This window comes from Rhinoraja longicauda, chromosome 21 (assembly GCF_053455715.1).
Source record: "Rhinoraja longicauda isolate Sanriku21f chromosome 21, sRhiLon1.1, whole genome shotgun sequence".
Classification (NCBI taxonomy): domain Eukaryota; kingdom Metazoa; phylum Chordata; class Chondrichthyes; order Rajiformes; family Arhynchobatidae; genus Rhinoraja; species Rhinoraja longicauda.
This window is the reverse complement of record NC_135973.1, coordinates 25,046,377-25,063,556: the sequence shown is the minus strand read 5'-3', so window position 1 is coordinate 25,063,556 and position 17,180 is coordinate 25,046,377. Positions and strand designations below refer to the sequence as shown.

Below are 17,180 nucleotides of genomic sequence, written 5' to 3'. Positions count from 1 at the left end.
CCCAACACCATGCCAACCAAGATGCCCCATCCAAGCTAGTCGCATTTGCCCACATTTGGTTCATATCCCTCCAAACCTCTCTTATCCATGTACCTGTCCAAGTATCTTTTAAGTGCTGTTATAGTACTTGCCTCAACTACCTCCCCTTCCAGCTCATTCTATATATCCACCACCCATGTGTATTGGCATCATGTTTGGCATGGACATTGTGGGCCGAAGGGCCTGTTCCTGTGCTGCACTTTTCTATGTTCTATGTTTACTGATCTTTTTATAATATTAAAAAATTCCAAAAATTTGCAAAAACTATGAAAAGTTTTTAGAGGTACCCGTACACGTTACAAGTGTATACCATCCTAAAGAAAGCACTGCTTTTCAGTGCAGATGCTGTTATAAAGTGGACAGTAACCAGCCATTTTATCTTATAAACACCAATACCATATTAACCACTACAAGTTGGGGTTAAACCCAGAGCCCCCTGAATGAAGCAAGAATGCTATTGAAACACAACTAATGGTTAAATATGGTAGTTTAGTTTAGCTTAGTTTAGACATACAGTGTGGAAACAGGCCCCTTCAGCCCACTGAGTCCATGCTGACCAGCAATCAACCATACACTAGTTCTATCCTACATATTAGGGGCAATTTACAGAAGCCAATTAACCTACAAACCTGCACGTCTTTGGAATGTGGGAGGAAACCAGAGCACCCGGAGAAAACCCACATGGTCACAGGGGAGAACCTACAAACTCCATGCAGACAGCACGTTTAGTCAGGATTGAACCTAGGTCTCTGGCGCAATAAGGCAGACAATAGACAATAGGTGCAGGAGGAGGCCATTCGGCCCTTCGAGCCAGCACCGCCATTCAATGTGATCATGGCTGATCATTCTCAATCAGTACCCCGTTCCTGCCTTCTTCCCCATACCCCCTGACTCCGCTATCCTTAAGAGCTCTATCCAGCTCTCTCTTGAATGCATTCAGAGAATTGGCCTCCACTGCCTTCTGAGGCAGAGAATTCCACAGATTCACAACTCTCTGACTGAAAACGTTTTTCCTCATCTCAGTTCTAAATGGCCTACCCCTTATTCTTAAACTGTGGCCCCTTGTTCTGGACTCCCCCAACATTGGGAACATGTTTCCTGCCTCTAACGTGTCCAACCCCTTAATAATCTTATACGTTTCGATAAGATCTCCTTTCATCCTTCTACTGCAACTCTACTGCTGCGCCACTGTGCTGCCCCAAATCCCAGAGGTTAAATGAGGTTCCTTTAAAGCAAGGATCTGTTTACTCAAATCCCATGTGAATTCCTTTGTAGTTTCAGATTTTACAGTTAATTAAAAACATTATTGTTTGTGTTAAACCCAATGACCTGGAAATGTTTACCTAGGAAATTCGGAAATAATTGACTTTGGTAATGCCGCATTTAGCACTGAATGTTCCAGTGGAGATGGAATACCAACATTTTAAGAAAAAAAATTAATTAAAAAATGATAAACATCACTGTAAATTTGACTGAGCAAGAGTGTGAAAATATTGATTAAATCCTACTCATAAACAAAAAATAGTAGAGATTGGCCAATATTAAAAATGATTAACGTTATAAAGTACATTGATCTAAAGCACCAGTCTTAGTGTACATGCAGAAAGTGCTCAAACAGCAACTTTCATAGAATCACGCAGCTTGAAAAACAGGCCTTTCGGCCCAACTTGCCCAAGCTGACCAACATGCCCCATCACCAATAGTCCCACCTGCCTGCGCTTGGCCCATATCTCTCCAAAACTATCCTATCTATGATTTTTAAAAATGTGAAAGATTGTATTGTCCAATAAAGCCATTTTAATTAGGTCCTTAAATGAAAAGAAACATTTAGATTGGTACATGGAGAGGATAGGTTTAGAGGGATATGGGCCAAGCGTAGGCAGGTGTGACCCGTATATATGGGGCATGACGGTCGGCGTGGGCAAGTTGGGCCGAAGGGCCTGTTTCCATGCTGTATGACTAAATATTTCTAAATGACAGTAATGGATGTTCATGTTGGTCTTGTAAGGTTTTAAACACGTGTATCGTTTTAAACTTTAAACACTCTGCTTCACGTGAAGAAATGTAAATTTCCTCCGACTGTGTCTGCTGAATATTCAGCAGTTTTATTGCGTAATTACACGCCCTGAAAAATAATTAGTGGCCACCCACAGGGTGCCATAATTCAACTTGATTTGTTAAATGGTGTTTGCAAAAGTTAAGAAGATGTGTTTCCCGTGGTTCTTCAACATTTTACAAACCAGCGGGAGGGAGAGATGCTCAAACAGAGGCGGGAGCCTATAGGTATTTAGGAATAATTCACTTCTGCAGATGTTGGATAGATTCCACCGAACGGCAAAAAGCATTGAATCCATCAGCGGTCCACACAATCACCTTCCCTGCTGGAGATTCCAAACCGATCTGTTTAATTGTTTTGCTTTTCCCTTGCCTCTAGTTGGCGATAGTGGGTCAACTCGGCGGCACGGTGTCGCAGCGGTAGAGTTGCTGCCTAACAGCGCCAGATACCCACCTCTCCTTGGTGTTAATGCCCTGAAATCCAGGCAGCATTCTGGTAGATGGGGATGAGTTTCTTCACCCAGGGAGTGATGAATCTTTGGAATGCACTCTCAGAGGGTCATGTCGGCTCATTGAGTACATCCAAAATATTATCAAATATTAAGGGAATCGTGGAATAAAGGGTTTGTGCAGAATAGTGACACCACAGCAATCATTGAATGGCAAAGCAGGTGCAAAAGGTCCAAAGGTCGAATCCTCCTTTAAATTACTTATAGCCCTTGATCAGTCTTGAAACAAACTGGAGCTCAAAGTAGAGTCATCTAGACACATAGACCTACACAGCATCACACAGTGTAAGAAAATAACTGCAGATGCTGGTACAAATCGAAGGTATTTATTCACAAAATGCTGGAGTAACTCAGCAGGTCAGGCGGCATCTCAGGAGAGAAGGAATGGGTGACATTGCGGGTCGAGACCCTTCTTCAGCCAGCATCACGCAGGCTGATCTGGGAAATCAGGGAAACATCACAGTGGGTGGCGCAGTGTGTAGTTGCTGCCTTACAGCACTGGAGGTTCAATCCAGACGCCGGGTGTTCTCTGCACAGTTTGTACATTCTCCCTATGACAGTGCGGGTTTCCCCCTTGTGTTCCGGTTTCCTCCCACACTCCAAGGACGTACAGGTTTATGGGTTAATTGGCTTCAGTAAAGATTGTAAATTGTTCCTAGTGTGCAGGATAGTTCTAGGTGTATGAGGTGATCACTGGTCGGCGCGGACCCAGTGGGCCAAAGGGCTGTTTCCGTACTATATCTGTAAAGTCTATTGTCTGTTTTAAATTTATATACATATATATACTGATATATATGCGTGCTGCCTCACTAAACTAAAACTAAACTCAATCTCTCGGTAGCTGTTAATTAAGTTGCAATTCAACAGCAACCAATATACACCAAGACTTGAAAGCACCCTGTGATGTTTCACTCCTGAACTCCTTGCTAATGCTGACAGAAAAGGTGTGAACTCTAAAGTAGACTGTGGCTTTCCAAACGTCCAGGTTCAGTGCCGCCCACTAGGGATGAGAAACATGGCAGTAGACCCACTGAATAAATAAACGCAACCTGCCGCAGGGGGATCTGAAGTGGTTTTTTTTTAGCAAGAGCTGTAAACAGAATGGAGGCACCTGCAGTGACAGCCTGAATGGTCTCCATCTCGACGAAAGTGTCTGCTGGAACAGCTTTGACATTATTTCATCAGCGTTCCTTATTTTTTGTTTAATATGCTGTAAACTAAGGGATGAGCAGTTTATTGTACAGGGGATGGGTTCCCTTATAAAACTGAGTCGGAGGATGTCCACCATTGAACTGAATTGAATTGAATTGAATTGAATTGAATTGAATTGAATTGAATTGAATTGAATGACACAGCATGGAAATAGGCCCTTCAGTCCATGCCAAATATCCATCACCCATTCACACCAGTATTGCATTGAATTAGTTTAGTTTAATTTAATTTAGTTTAGTTTAGTTCAGTTTGCTTTCCTATACTTTATTATTATCACATGTACTGAGGTAGAGCGAAAAGCTTTTGTTTGTGTGATATCCAGTCAAAGAAAAGACTATCCATGAATACAATCAAGAATTACATTGAATTGAATTGAAAGACACAGAGTCCACCGAGTCCACGCTGACCATTGACTGTTCGTACACACTAGTCTATGTTATTCTACTCCCCCCCCCGCTCCCCACTCCCTGCACACTAAGGATAATTTACAGAGGGCCGATTAACCTACAAACCCGCACATCTTTGGGATGTGGAAGGAAGTCAGTCCAATTGAAGAAACCAAGCAGTCACAGGGACAACGTGCAAGCTCCGCACAGACAGCACCTAAGGTCAGGATTGCACTTGGGTCTCTGGCGTTGGGAGGCAGCAGCTCCACCAGCTGCACCACTGTGCTACCCTATTATTTTTGGCACTAATCTGCACGCCATCATATTGGCAAAAGGGGTTGGTTGTGAAAGAGTCGGGTTAAAACTTCACCTCATGGATTGGGAACTGGTACTGGTTTGAGAAAGGAGTTGGTGCATAGCTGGAAATGCAGCAGCCCAAGGCTATGGTTTAATGATGTGCGTTACTGCAAAAATGTTGTACTTCTCCAGGGTATGTATGTCCTTAGGTCTTAAATGTGTTCTGTGACCAATTTGAAAAATGCCACCAGAATTTTAAGATCTTAGCTCATGTAGCACGCATTTTCTGCTAATATTCTTTGGTTTCCAGAGCTCATTTTCCCTCTCGTTTTGCATGCCTTCTTGAAGCTTTTCTCTCTGCAAGTTATAAAGAGGAGGGTGGAGGTTACAGACAATTGATAATAATAATAATAATAATATTCATTTATTGTCATTGCAACGAGTACAACGAAATTAAAAAATAGCCAATCCTGACGGTGCGTACAAACATATATGCAATAATGCAAAAACAAATAAATACATAAATACAATTATATTAAGTACAAGATTTTTTAACGGTGTTGCCTAGTGCAAAGGTAGTGTTCAGTTCTCGTATGGCCCTTCTCGTATGCATCTTCATTGGGTGTTATGTAAAATAATAACAGCAAATTACCGTCGAGCATAGAACAGTACAGCACAGGAACAGGCCCTTCGGCCCACGATGTCTGTGCTGAACATGATGCCAAGATAAACTAATCTCCTCGGTCTGAACATGATCTAAATCCCTCCATTCCTTGCCTATCAATTGAAAAGCCAGTTACCACCCTCCTGTTTTGGCCTCCCCCATCATCCCTGACATATTCCAGGCACCCTAATCTTTCCAAAATAATCCTGCCTTGCTCATCTCCTTTAAACTTTGCCCCTCTCACCTTAAAGTTATGCCCTCTAGTCTTTGACATTGCCACCCTGGGAATCAGGTTCCGACTGTCTACCCAAGAAGCATTTGTATATTTCATTGGAACTTGCAATGTAGATTGCTTAGAATATAGTAAGATACAAATCTACTGCCATATTTGAGTTATCTCTTAAGAGAAAGCATGAACACAGCTGGTAATACAGTAACTTTGAAATCTCGAACATTAAACTGAAATTGCTCAGGCTTGAAGGAATAGAGGAATGTACTGATTGAACCAGTCTGTCGTGTGTTTAATACTTGTTTGTGTTGCTTGAATCTCCGGTCCTTCCATGAGCTAGGGTACAGTCAGATTCACTTCGACTCCATTGCAGACATTGGACTTTGTCTATGAACTGTGATGGTGTTTATGCAGTGCATTATCTGAACTGATTGATTGGCATGCAAAACAAACCTTTTCACTGCACCTCAGGACTCGTGACAATAATAAACCTAAAGCTACAACCTAATACGAGGCGGCACTTTGGCGCAGCGGTAGAGTTGCTGCCTTACAACGCCAGGGTTCAATCCTGACTACGGGTGTTGTCTGTACAGAGTTTGTACGTTCTCCCTATGACCAGGTGGGTTTTCTCCGGGTGCTCCCGTTTCCTCCCACATTCCAAAGATGTACAGGTTTGTAGATTCATTGGCTCCAGTAAAGAATTGTGAAATTATCCCCAGAGTGTAGGATAGTGTTCGTGTACGGGGTGATCGCTGGTCAGTGCGGACTCAGTGGGCCGTGGGGCTTGTTCCCATGCTTTATCTCTAAAGTCTTAAGTACTATATTATGCACTCTGTATCTTCCCCTTTGCCCTGGCGTTTGACGTGATAGTATTTATGGAGATTATTATCTGATCCTTTTGAATAGCATGCAAAACAAAGCTTTTCACTGTACCTCAGTACTCATGACAATAATAAACCTTGCAATTACACTCAATTGAGAAAATGGTCAGTTTAAATGTGCTACTGATTTTGAAGATTTTGATTTTGAGTCTGAAGAAGGGTTCCAACCCGAAACGTCACCCAACCTTTCTCTCCAGAGATGCTGCCTGACCCGCTGAGTTACCCCAGCACTTTGTGTCTATCTACTGATTTTTCCTAAATGTGATGTGGTTGTAATTCAGATTCATCGACTATGGAAACACATTGAAGAATCTTTGAGTAGAATTTCATTATGAATGTCATGAAAGCAGGAATTCTGATTCAGCTGATTGTTTTCAATAATTGAACATTACCTTTTCTTTCTTTGCATTTTATCGGTCTGTCTGTCAGTTGCCTCCTAAACTGAAACTGTTGATAAATTGAACTGTTACCTCCTTAAAGGTTGAACAGTGTAGTTTGAATAAACACTTGATTTAATCAACTACTAATTGTATTTTGAGGCAAGTTTTTATTTTCATTGCTCTGGTTTCTTGTTCAGTGTTCCATTCAATGACAGGCCTGCAAATCAGATGCATTTGTCAAGAACAGTGGAATCCCTGGGAAGTTTTTATTTTCCCCCTGTTGCCAAACCATTGAAATGTTTAGAAATGTTCAAACAATTTTACCATTTGAAAATCATTTTAAAAGGGGTGGCTCAATAGCACAGTGGTGCCTTACAGCGCCAGAGACCCGGCTTTGATCCTGACTACGGGTGTTGTCCGTACGGAGTTTGTACGTTCTCCCTGTGAACGTGTGGGATTTCCCCGGGTGCTCCGGTTTCCTCCCACACTCTAAAGATGTACAGGGTTGAAGGTTAATTGGCTTCGGTAAAAATTGTAAATTGACCTTAGTGTGTGTAGGATAGTGTTAATGTACGGGGTGATCACTGGTTGGCGCGGACCCGGTAGGCCGAAGGGTTTGTTTCCACACTGTATCTCTAAAGTCTATTGTCTGTTATTTTATATCTAGACGGAACTATTTTTTGTTGTTTATTATGGGTAGTACAGAGTAATATGTTTACATATCTGTTGTGCTGCTGCAAGTAAGAATTCCATTGTTCCATTTCGGGACATATGACAATAAAAACTGACCCTCTTGGCTCTAGAATGATGCCTGGATTAAGGAATATTAACTACAGAGAGTACTTGGACTTAGATTGTTGTCTCTGGAATGCCAGAGGTTGCTGGGAGTATACACAATTATGAGAGGCATAGATAGGTTAGACAGTCAGAATCTTTTTTTCCCCAGGGTGGAAAGATCTTTTTTTTAAATTAAATAGGTGCAGGAGGAGGCCATTTGGCCCTTCGAGCCAGCACCACCATTCATCGCGATCATGGCTGATCATCCACAATCAGTAACCCGTGCCTGCCTTCTCCCCATATACCAGACGGCATAGCTTTAAAAGTGAGAGGGGCAAAATTTAAAGGAGATGTGCAGGGCAACTTTTATACACAGAGGCCTGGAATGTGCTGCCAGGGGTGGTATTTAGGAGACTTTAAGATAGGCACATGGACATGCAGGGAATGGAGGGATGTGGATGATGCGGAGGCAGGTAAGAGTTGGTCTTGGCATCATATTTAGCACAGACATTGTGGGCCGAAGGGCCTTTTCCTTGCGCTGCACTGTTCTATGTTCGCAAAAATGTCACCAATCTTTCAAAAATGCCAATTTCCACTGGAATGATTTATCTTACCTTATTTTGATCGTAGGTGAATTCACATAGTTAATTGTCAATTTGTTGACCAATTTTTTTAATGATTCAGTGGATAAAAATGAGGCAAATTGAGAGTTCCCATTCTGCCCACTTCCTTCCCCCACTGTATGTCAGAACGGTATAAGGTGGTCCTAATCTCATTCCTCAGTTGGCTTGCTCTTTCTTCAAATAGAACACTGCTACAATAGCAGCAGGCCAAGATAGAAACTGAGTTGTGGAAACCATACTTGCGATGGGGTTGATATATTCAGGGACAGTTGCTTCCCAGCTGTTATTATGCAACTGAACCATCCTCTCGCCAGCTAGAGTGGGGCCTGATCTCTCATCAACCTAATTTGAGACCTTTGAATGATCTTAATTGGACTTTACTGGACTTTATCTTGCACTAAACGTTATTCCCTTTATCCTGTATCTGTACACTGTGGGCGGCTTGATTGTAATCATGTTTTGCCTTCTCGTTGACTGGGATAGCACGCAACAAAAAAGTTTTTCACTCTACTGTACGTGAAAATAGTAAACTAAATTAAACTAAACTCTGTTTTGTCGTGTGAAGCGACTCAAAGATAGATACCTATTTGTTCAGCATGTGCAGAGATTCCTTTGCAAGTCATTTTCATGAGAAGAGCAAGAGGAATATGGCAGGAAGGTTTCACTGTTAAAGTACGGAAGGAGTGTAAGGTGAGAGGGGGAAGATTTAATAGGAACCTGAAGGGCAACTTTTTCACTCAGAAGTTGGGAGCTATAATGGAACGAGCTACCAGAGGAGGGAGTTGAGGCAGGTACTGTGAAGGGCCTGTTTCCACGCAGTATGTCTCGGTGACTCTATTGGCAGTACGCTTGTAAACAGGGATAGCGGAACGTGAAAAAGTGTAAAAGACTGAGGAGGAATAACGTGTCAAAAACCTGTATTAATCACGTCACGTTTGTCATAAATTTATGCAAAATGGAGCAGTTAATAAAAATCTGTGGCTGATTTGCTCAGATTAATAATTATCTTTGCCTTCATCTGAAGATATTATACAAAATTGAATATGAAAGTGACCATTATATATTGCCTTGATTATTTTTCTCAATTGTTATTTAAATAGTGTCAGAATAATGTAATCTGTGTCTGATTCCTTCACAGGTGATTACTCTGGAAGGATGGGTGGATATCATGTATTATGTTATGGATGCACATTCTTTTTACAATTTTATATATTTTATACTGCTTATAATAGTAAGTATCTCTCATTTAAGGCATTACATTTCTTTTGTTTCTTTGAATAGTGAAGATTTTCATATTGTACCATGTCCAAAATGTGACTTCAGTTTAGAATATTAATGTGGGCTATAATCTCCAGGTGATTTTTTTAATGACTTTCGATTAAAAAAATAACAAATAATAATTTTTATTTTAAAAAGTCTGTTAAGGTTTAAAGATTCAAAGTGCTGGAGAAATTCATAGAAACCATGAATTGCAGATGCTGGTTTAAAATAAAAAAGTGCTGGGGTAATTCAGCGGGTCAGGCAGCATCTCTTGAGAATGTGGATAGGCGACGTTTCGGATCGAGATCCTTCTTCGGGCTGTGAGGATGCTGAATTGTCCCGGGCCGAAACGTCACCTATCCATTTTCTCCAGGGTTGCTGCCTAACCTCCTGAGGTATTCCAACACTTTGTGTTGAGCCTGAAGAAGGGGCCCAACCCAAACCATCACCGGTCCAGGTTCTCCAGAGATGCTGCCTGATGACACGCTATGTTACTCCAGCACTTTCTGTCTTTTTGTTTTGCGGGAATAACCCTGCTGGTCAGACAGTTAGTCCAGCATTTTGTGTCATTATTTTGTAAACAAGCAACTGCAGTTCTTTGCATCTCCTAAGGTTTAAAGATTTTTGCACAAGCTATTGTTTGCAGAATATAAAATAGGTTATGTCCCCTGAGGAAAAGTGTACTTCAGGGATGCTGAAGTTTAATTGGGTGATGCTGTTCTGTCTATTTGCATGTTTACCAGCATCTAATCCTAAAATGGTTGCGTGTTGTGTTTTTAAATATATTGTTTAATGAGACTAATAGCAATTAAATTTCCCATGCAACAATGTGACCAAACAGTAGAGCTGCTGCCCTACAGCGCCAGAGACCTGGGTTCCATCCTGACTATGGGTGCAGTCTGTACGGAGTTTGTACGTTCCCCCCATGACCATGTGGGTTTTCTCCGGGTGCTCCGGTATCCTCTCACATACCAAAGAGGTACAGGTTTGAGGACTAATTGGCTTCTGTAATATTGTCCTTAGTGCGTAGGGAGTGGATGAGATACTGGATGACATAGAACTAGTGTGAACCAATGACCAATGGTTTGTGTCGACTTGATGGGCCGAAGGGCCTGTTTCTACGCTGTATCTCTAAACTAAACTAAACTAAACTAAACTAAACTAAGCTGAACTAAAGCTGTCACATATTTTCCAGTTTCCAGGAACTCTGAGGTGCTAGGGATCATTCCATATGTTGTGCAAAGCCAGCAGTCAGCTAAGTTTGGCCAAACATGGCTGAAGCACACAAAAATGGATAAGCATTGTTCTCAACAACAATTAATTGTTCAGTTTGAGTAGGAACTCAATTGTGCTGATAGAGTCATAGAGTCATAAAGCATGGCAACAAGCCTTTCAGTCCATCCCATCAATGCAGCCCAAGATACTCCATCTATGCTAACCCAATTTGCCTTGATTTGGCTCATACCCCTCCAAACCTTTGTACTTGTCCAAATGTATTTAAAATATTGTTATAATACCTGCCTCAACTACCTCCTCTGGCAGCTCGTTTCATATACCCCCAAACCCATTGAGTGAGAAAGGTAACCCTCAGGATCCTATTAAATCTTTCTCCTTTCATCTTAAACCTATGTTCTCTGGTTCTTGATTCTCCTACTCTGGGTAAAAGACAGAGCATTCACCCTGTCTATTCCCCTCATGGTGTTTGTACACCTCAATAAGATCACCCCTCATCCTCCTGCGATATAAGGAATTAAGTCCTAGCCTGCCAACCTCTCCCTGTAGCTCTGGCCCTCTAACCCTTTACAGAGAGTTGCATGGAAACAGTTATTAAAATGAAATCTGAAAACTGGAGTATCATAATGTTTAATATTTCAAAGTTAGTGACCTGAATAAACAGAAACGTATAAATGGAAAAATAACTTATAATCAAGTTTGAAGCCACATTTCAGAGACAAATGCATTCACTGTGCTGAAAAATCAATATGAGGCCATTATAATTTAAAAATAACACATTTTATGAACTGTTACACAAAATACTTCCTCCATTCACATAATAATCAAAGAACTTTTCCAGCTGCAAATTCAATTCCAATAAAATAGTATTTGTTGAATATGCTGAGTCAGAAATTATGAATGTAATATTTGTTCAATTTAATTTTATGAGTTCAATATTGTTTTGAAAGGCTTTTATTTTTTGTAGAATGCATTCTGCTATAGTGACTAAAATTGCCTTTTAGCGTGATGGTAGTAATAATAATCAATTTAAAATGTTTCCTATAAAAAAATGATCGTGAATTTGTACTACTCTATTGTTCTAAGATGCTGCAAATCTCAGTCTGAAAAATAGGGCTTATATTTTAAGTTCTACGAGAAGCAAATTGAGCTAATTTCTCCTGTGTCATTTAGTTGCCTTTAGCATGGAGATATGCGGTCAGCAAAGGTCCATTTTTGGAGCTCTTCTTTAAGGATCTGGGTTCTATTTTCTGCTCTGTGGATTTTTAGACTTTAGAGATACAGGGCCCTTCGGCCCACCGAATCCACGCCGACCAAAGATCACCCCAAACACCAGCACAATCCTGCACATTAGGGACAACTTACAATTTTACTGAAGGCAATTAACCGACAAACCTGCACGTCTTTGGAGTGTAGGAAGAAACCTGAGCATCTGGAGAAAACCAGAGAGAACGTACAAACTTCGTGCAGACATCACCAGTAGTCAGGGTCAAACCCAGGTGCATGGCGCTGTAAGGCAGCAACTCTACCCCTGCGCCACTGCGCAGCCCCACGTTTGGTTGCATTGTTGCATGGGATATTGAACTACTATTCTGCAGATTTGATGCAGATTTCTGTGGACATTTACAGGCAGTCAAAGCCCAAGTGTAAAAGTAATTTCAAGAAGGGACCAAGAAGTATAGGAGAGGAAAGGAAAGGTTAAAAGGGATATGGGCCCGTCGCAGGCCTGTGGGACTAGCTCGCATGGGGTATCTTGGTCCATGGTATCATGGATTAATTGGGCCGAAGGGCCTGTTTCTGTGCTCTATGACTATGCAGGCAGGAAGACAACTGTGGCTGTCTTCACAGACAGGTTGAAGCATCCTTAGGTTTGGGTTATAAATAGGAACAATAAGATCAGAATTTCGGCAGCACAGTGACGCAGCAGTAGGGTTGCTGCCTTACAGCACCAGAGGCTCGGGTTAGATCCTGCTGTCTGAACGGCGTTTGCACATTCTCCCTGGGTGACTGCGTGGGTTTTCTCCAGTGCTCCAGTTTCCTCCCACATCTTAAAGACATGCAGGTTTGTTGATTAATTTGCTTCTGTAAATTGTCCCTAGTGTTTTGGATAGAACTGGTGTACAGGCCATCGCTGGTTGGCGTGGACTCATTGGACCGAAGGGCCTGTTACCATCCTGTAACTAAAACCTCAAAAGATGCTGGAAATATGCAGCAAAAACCTTTGGCAAACTTTGACACTCCTTTTCTCACACTTTAATTTTAACCCCCTATGTTATCTTTAGCAATATCCAAATGCCCTAAGATACCAGTGATTAAAAGAAGAAAGCAAACATGTTTCCTTGATTCCATTAAGCTTATTCGTCACTGCTTACCATTTTCCTATTCCTTAATGTTGTGTTTGAGGTATATCATTCTCTCTGAGCAAAAACTTACCACGACATAGGAATTCTACCAAACTCTGCTTTAATAGTCTATCCTTAATTACCCAGGTTGGGAAGGTAGGAAGAATCAAATAGGATTAGTGTAAATGGGTTTGATGGGCCATATGACTTTATGACTTTAATTGCTTTTGAATAGCTGGTGGTGAACTTTCTTTCTTGAACGCCTCCAAATATTTTCTGTAACCGTGCTCCTTGGTGTTGCCTTACCAAATTTGTTCAGAGTCAACCACATTAATGTGGGTCTAGATTCGCAGATAAGGGGGATGTGCTCAGTTTGACAGATTTCCTTTCGTATAAAAAGAACATAAAGAAAATAACAAAAACGTGCAAACTCCACACAGACAGCACCCTAGGTCAGGATCGAACCAGGGTCTCCGGCACTGTTAGGCATCGGCTCTACTAGCTGCACCACTGTGCCGCACTGAATATTTATTCCCTCTTGAGGGTGTCTGATCATATTTTAGTGTAGTTTAGCAATAAAAACATTCGAGCTTCAGAACACGATGGGGCGGTTGTTGCAATTGTACATTTTCCTTCTTTACGACTTTAAAACTGATTGTGTGTATTTTAATCTCTTAAAAAAAATAACTCTTCAGGTTGGTTCATTCTTCATGATTAACCTGTGCCTGGTTGTCATAGCAACGCAATTCTCAGAAACAAAACAACGCGAAAATCAATTAATGCAGGAGCAGAGGGCTCGTTTCCTGTCCAACGACAGCACGATTGCAAGTTTCTCTGAGCCAGGGAGCTGCTACGAGGAACTGCTGAAGTACATCTGCCACCTGTACAGGAAGGTGAAGCGACGGGCCCTGCGGTTGTACAACACCTGGAGGAACAAGCGGCGTAAGAAGGTCAGCTCGCTCGCCTCCAACGGCCAGGAGAGGACGTGCCAGGACAAGGGGCGCGTGAAGTCAATCCATCATCTGATTCACCATCACCACCACCACCACCACCATCATTATCACATCAGCAATGGTGGTTCAAGGGGACAGCGGGGAAGCCCGGAGCTCTACGACATGGAGATGAAGACGCTACGAGTTGACAGTAGGCTCGCGGTCCCTTCGCCCGCGCTCAGCCATCAGACGCCGCTTTCGGGAGCCGAGTCCGTCCACAGTATCTATCACGCTGACTGCCATTTTGAAGGTCTTCAGGTGGCGTGCAAGTCATCCACCGCTGTGAACGTCAAGCTGATGGGTGGCCTTATGAACCAGAAGGGCATGAACTACCCGACCATCGTCCCATCCGTGACCGGCAAGGACAGCTCCACGCCTAAGCCCAAGGACAAGCGAGGTGGTAACCCATCCTTCGCAGTGGACAAAGCGAAGCCGAAGATGAAGTTCACAGATTCCTTTGGCAAACTGCCCTACTTAGTGGGAGACAATGGTAAGAAACGTCCCTGTTCCATCGTCACTTCCAAACTCCCTCAGAACAGTTAAAAGCTCGATTAATTTTACGTAGGCACAAGGAACTGGAGATCCTGGTGTTCCAAAGAAAGACACTAGATGCTGGAGTAACACAGCAGATCAGGCAGTGTCCCTGGAGAACGTGGAAAGGTGACGTTTCGGGGTGAGACCCTTCTTCAGACTGCGTGGTTGGGGGGAAGGAATGCTGGAAGAGAGGAGGTGCAGGACGAAGCCTGGTGAATGATAGGTGGATACAGTTGAGGTGGGGGTACTCCAGCACTTTGTGTCTTTTTTTGTAAACCAGCATCTGCAGTTCCTTGTGATTTGCAGCCCAGGCGTAGAACAGAGAACGTAGAATAGTACAGAAAGAAAGGACACGGGTCTCCACCTGAAACGTTACCTATCCGTGTTCTCCAGGGATGTTGCCTGACCGGTTGAGCTACTCCAGCATTTTGTGTCGTTCCTAAATTAACTTTACAATTGCTCAGATATTTAAAACCCATTAAAACTGGATAAACAAGGAGATTAAGAATAATGCTAGATTTACAACTGAGTACCTGCAGTAAGCGGCTGTTCTAATGTGATGAGATGATTGAGCAAAGTTCAACAGTAAGTGAAACTCACTGTACCACAGATGATGGAAATTTTCAGTGATGACTAAAAATGCTGGAAGCTACCAACAGATCTGGAAGGAGGAACAGTTAATGTTCAGGTCAAAGGCTTTTCTGGGGAATTGAGAAAACAAATTAGTTTTAAGTATGATTCAAAGGCCCCTCGGCCCACTGAGTCAACGCCGACCATCGGTCATAAGGAATAGGAGTAGAATTAGGCCATTCGGCCCATCAGGTCTACTCCGCCAATCAATCACGGCTGATCTATCTCTCACTCCCATTCTCCTGCCTTCTCCCCATAACCTCTGACACCTGAACTAATCAAGAATCTATCTATCTCTGCCTTAAAAATATCCACTGACTTGGCCTCCACAGCCTTCTGTGGCAAAGAATTCCACAGATTCACCACCCTCTGACTAAATAAATTTCTCCTCATCTTCCTAAAAGAAAGTCCTTTAATTCTCAGGCTGTGACCTCTAGTCCTAGACTCTCCCACTAGTGGAAACATCCTCTCCACATCGACTCTATCCAAGCCTTTCACTATTCTGTATGTTTCAATGAGGTCCCCCCTCATTCTTCTAAACTCCAGCGAGTACAGGCCCAGTGCCGACAAACGCTCATCATAGGTTGACCTGCTCATTCCTGGGTTCATTCTTATAAACCTCCTCTGGACCCTCTCCAGAGCCAGCACATCCTTCCTCAGATATGGTGCCCAAAATTGCTCACAATATTCCAAATGCAGCCTGACCAGCGTCTTATAGAGCCTGGCCATTACATCCCAACATTACAACATTAGATCTAGTTATCCCACTAACAGAGATATTGCCTGTATTCTCTCCATCTCTCTGCACCCTGCCTGCCATTTAAAACTAACTCGTCTTGTCTCCAATCCCAAACATTAATTCTGTTTCGCTTTCCACAGAGGCTGCCTGACATTCTGAGTGTTTCCTGTATTTTCTGTCTGTAGAGCAATGTTCAAATTGTTCATAACAACTGTAAACTGAACCATCCTACCAACAACTAGAGAGCAGTCCTGAACTGCTATCTATCATTAGAGCCCCTTGGACTATTTTTGATCAGACTTTACCGGACTTTATCTTGCACTAAACGTTATTCACGTTATCATATATCGGTACACTGTGGGCGGCTCGAATGTAATCATGTGATATCCTTCCGCTGACTGGATAGCATGAAACGAAAACTCCTCACTTCATGGTACACATGGCAATTAACTAAACAAAACAAAATTAAACTAAATTAAACTACACTTTGAAAACATTAGTATTGTTAATCATATCCTGCACTGTATAAACCATTTTGATTTCAGTCAACTTAGTTTAGCTCATACAATGCTGGGTATAGGTCTTGTAGCCAGCTTTAGTTAACTGCTTGCTAAATTATAATGGTATTGGTATTGGTTTATTAATGTCATATGCTTCAAGATGCAGTGAAAAATATTATTTTGTGTGCTACCGGAATATACAGAAGCTTGAAAGCACACACCACCAGACTCAGGAACAACTTTGTCCCCTCTGTTGTCAGGCTTCCGAACTGTCCTTCCATAAGCTATGGTACTGTCCGATTCACCTCTATCTTATTTATTTTAGTTTCATTTAGAGATAGAGCATGGAATCAAGCCCTTCAACCAGCGATCCATGCACATTAACACAATCCCACATACACTAGGGACAATTTACATTTATACCAAGCGAATTAACCTACAAACCTGTACGTCTTTGGAGTGTGGGAGGAAACCGAAGATCTCTGAGAAAACCCATGCGGTCACGGGGGGAACGTACAAATTCTGTACGGACAACAACCGTGGTCGGGATCGAACCCGGGTCTCTGGCGCTGTGAGGGCTGTAAGGCAGCAGGCCACCGTGCCGCCTTCGTGGACTCTGTACTTTGTCAATGGAATTGCTGTGCAATAATGCTGAGAGTTATATTCTCCCCTCTTTCCCCTCACTCTACCTTTGAGTTTTAATTAATTGTATTTGTGTATAGTATTGTCCGATGTGATTGGATAGCCTGCTAAACAAAGTTTTTCACTGTAACTCGGTACACTTGGCAATAATAAACCTAAACCTAAACCTAAACATTCACCTCCTACTCTAAATAAATTACCGAGGCCAATTACCAATCCGCATGTCTTTGGGTTGTGGGAGGAAACCGGGGCACCT

At 42.3% G+C, this 17,180-nt stretch overlaps 1 protein-coding gene across 2 annotated transcripts in view; it reads left to right on the top strand.

Annotated features, from left to right (window-relative positions):
* Positions 1 to 17,180, top strand: part of cacna1ha (calcium channel, voltage-dependent, T type, alpha 1H subunit a) — a 170,417-nt gene that overhangs the window by 38,787 nt on the left and 114,450 nt on the right. For both annotated transcript variants that reach the window (XM_078418152.1, XM_078418151.1), the window contains exons 6-7: positions 9,191 to 9,283; positions 13,583 to 14,369. In XM_078418152.1, coding sequence (XP_078274278.1) covers positions 9,191 to 9,283; positions 13,583 to 14,369 — 880 coding nt within the window. The remainder of the gene's footprint in view (positions 1 to 9,190; positions 9,284 to 13,582; positions 14,370 to 17,180) is intronic.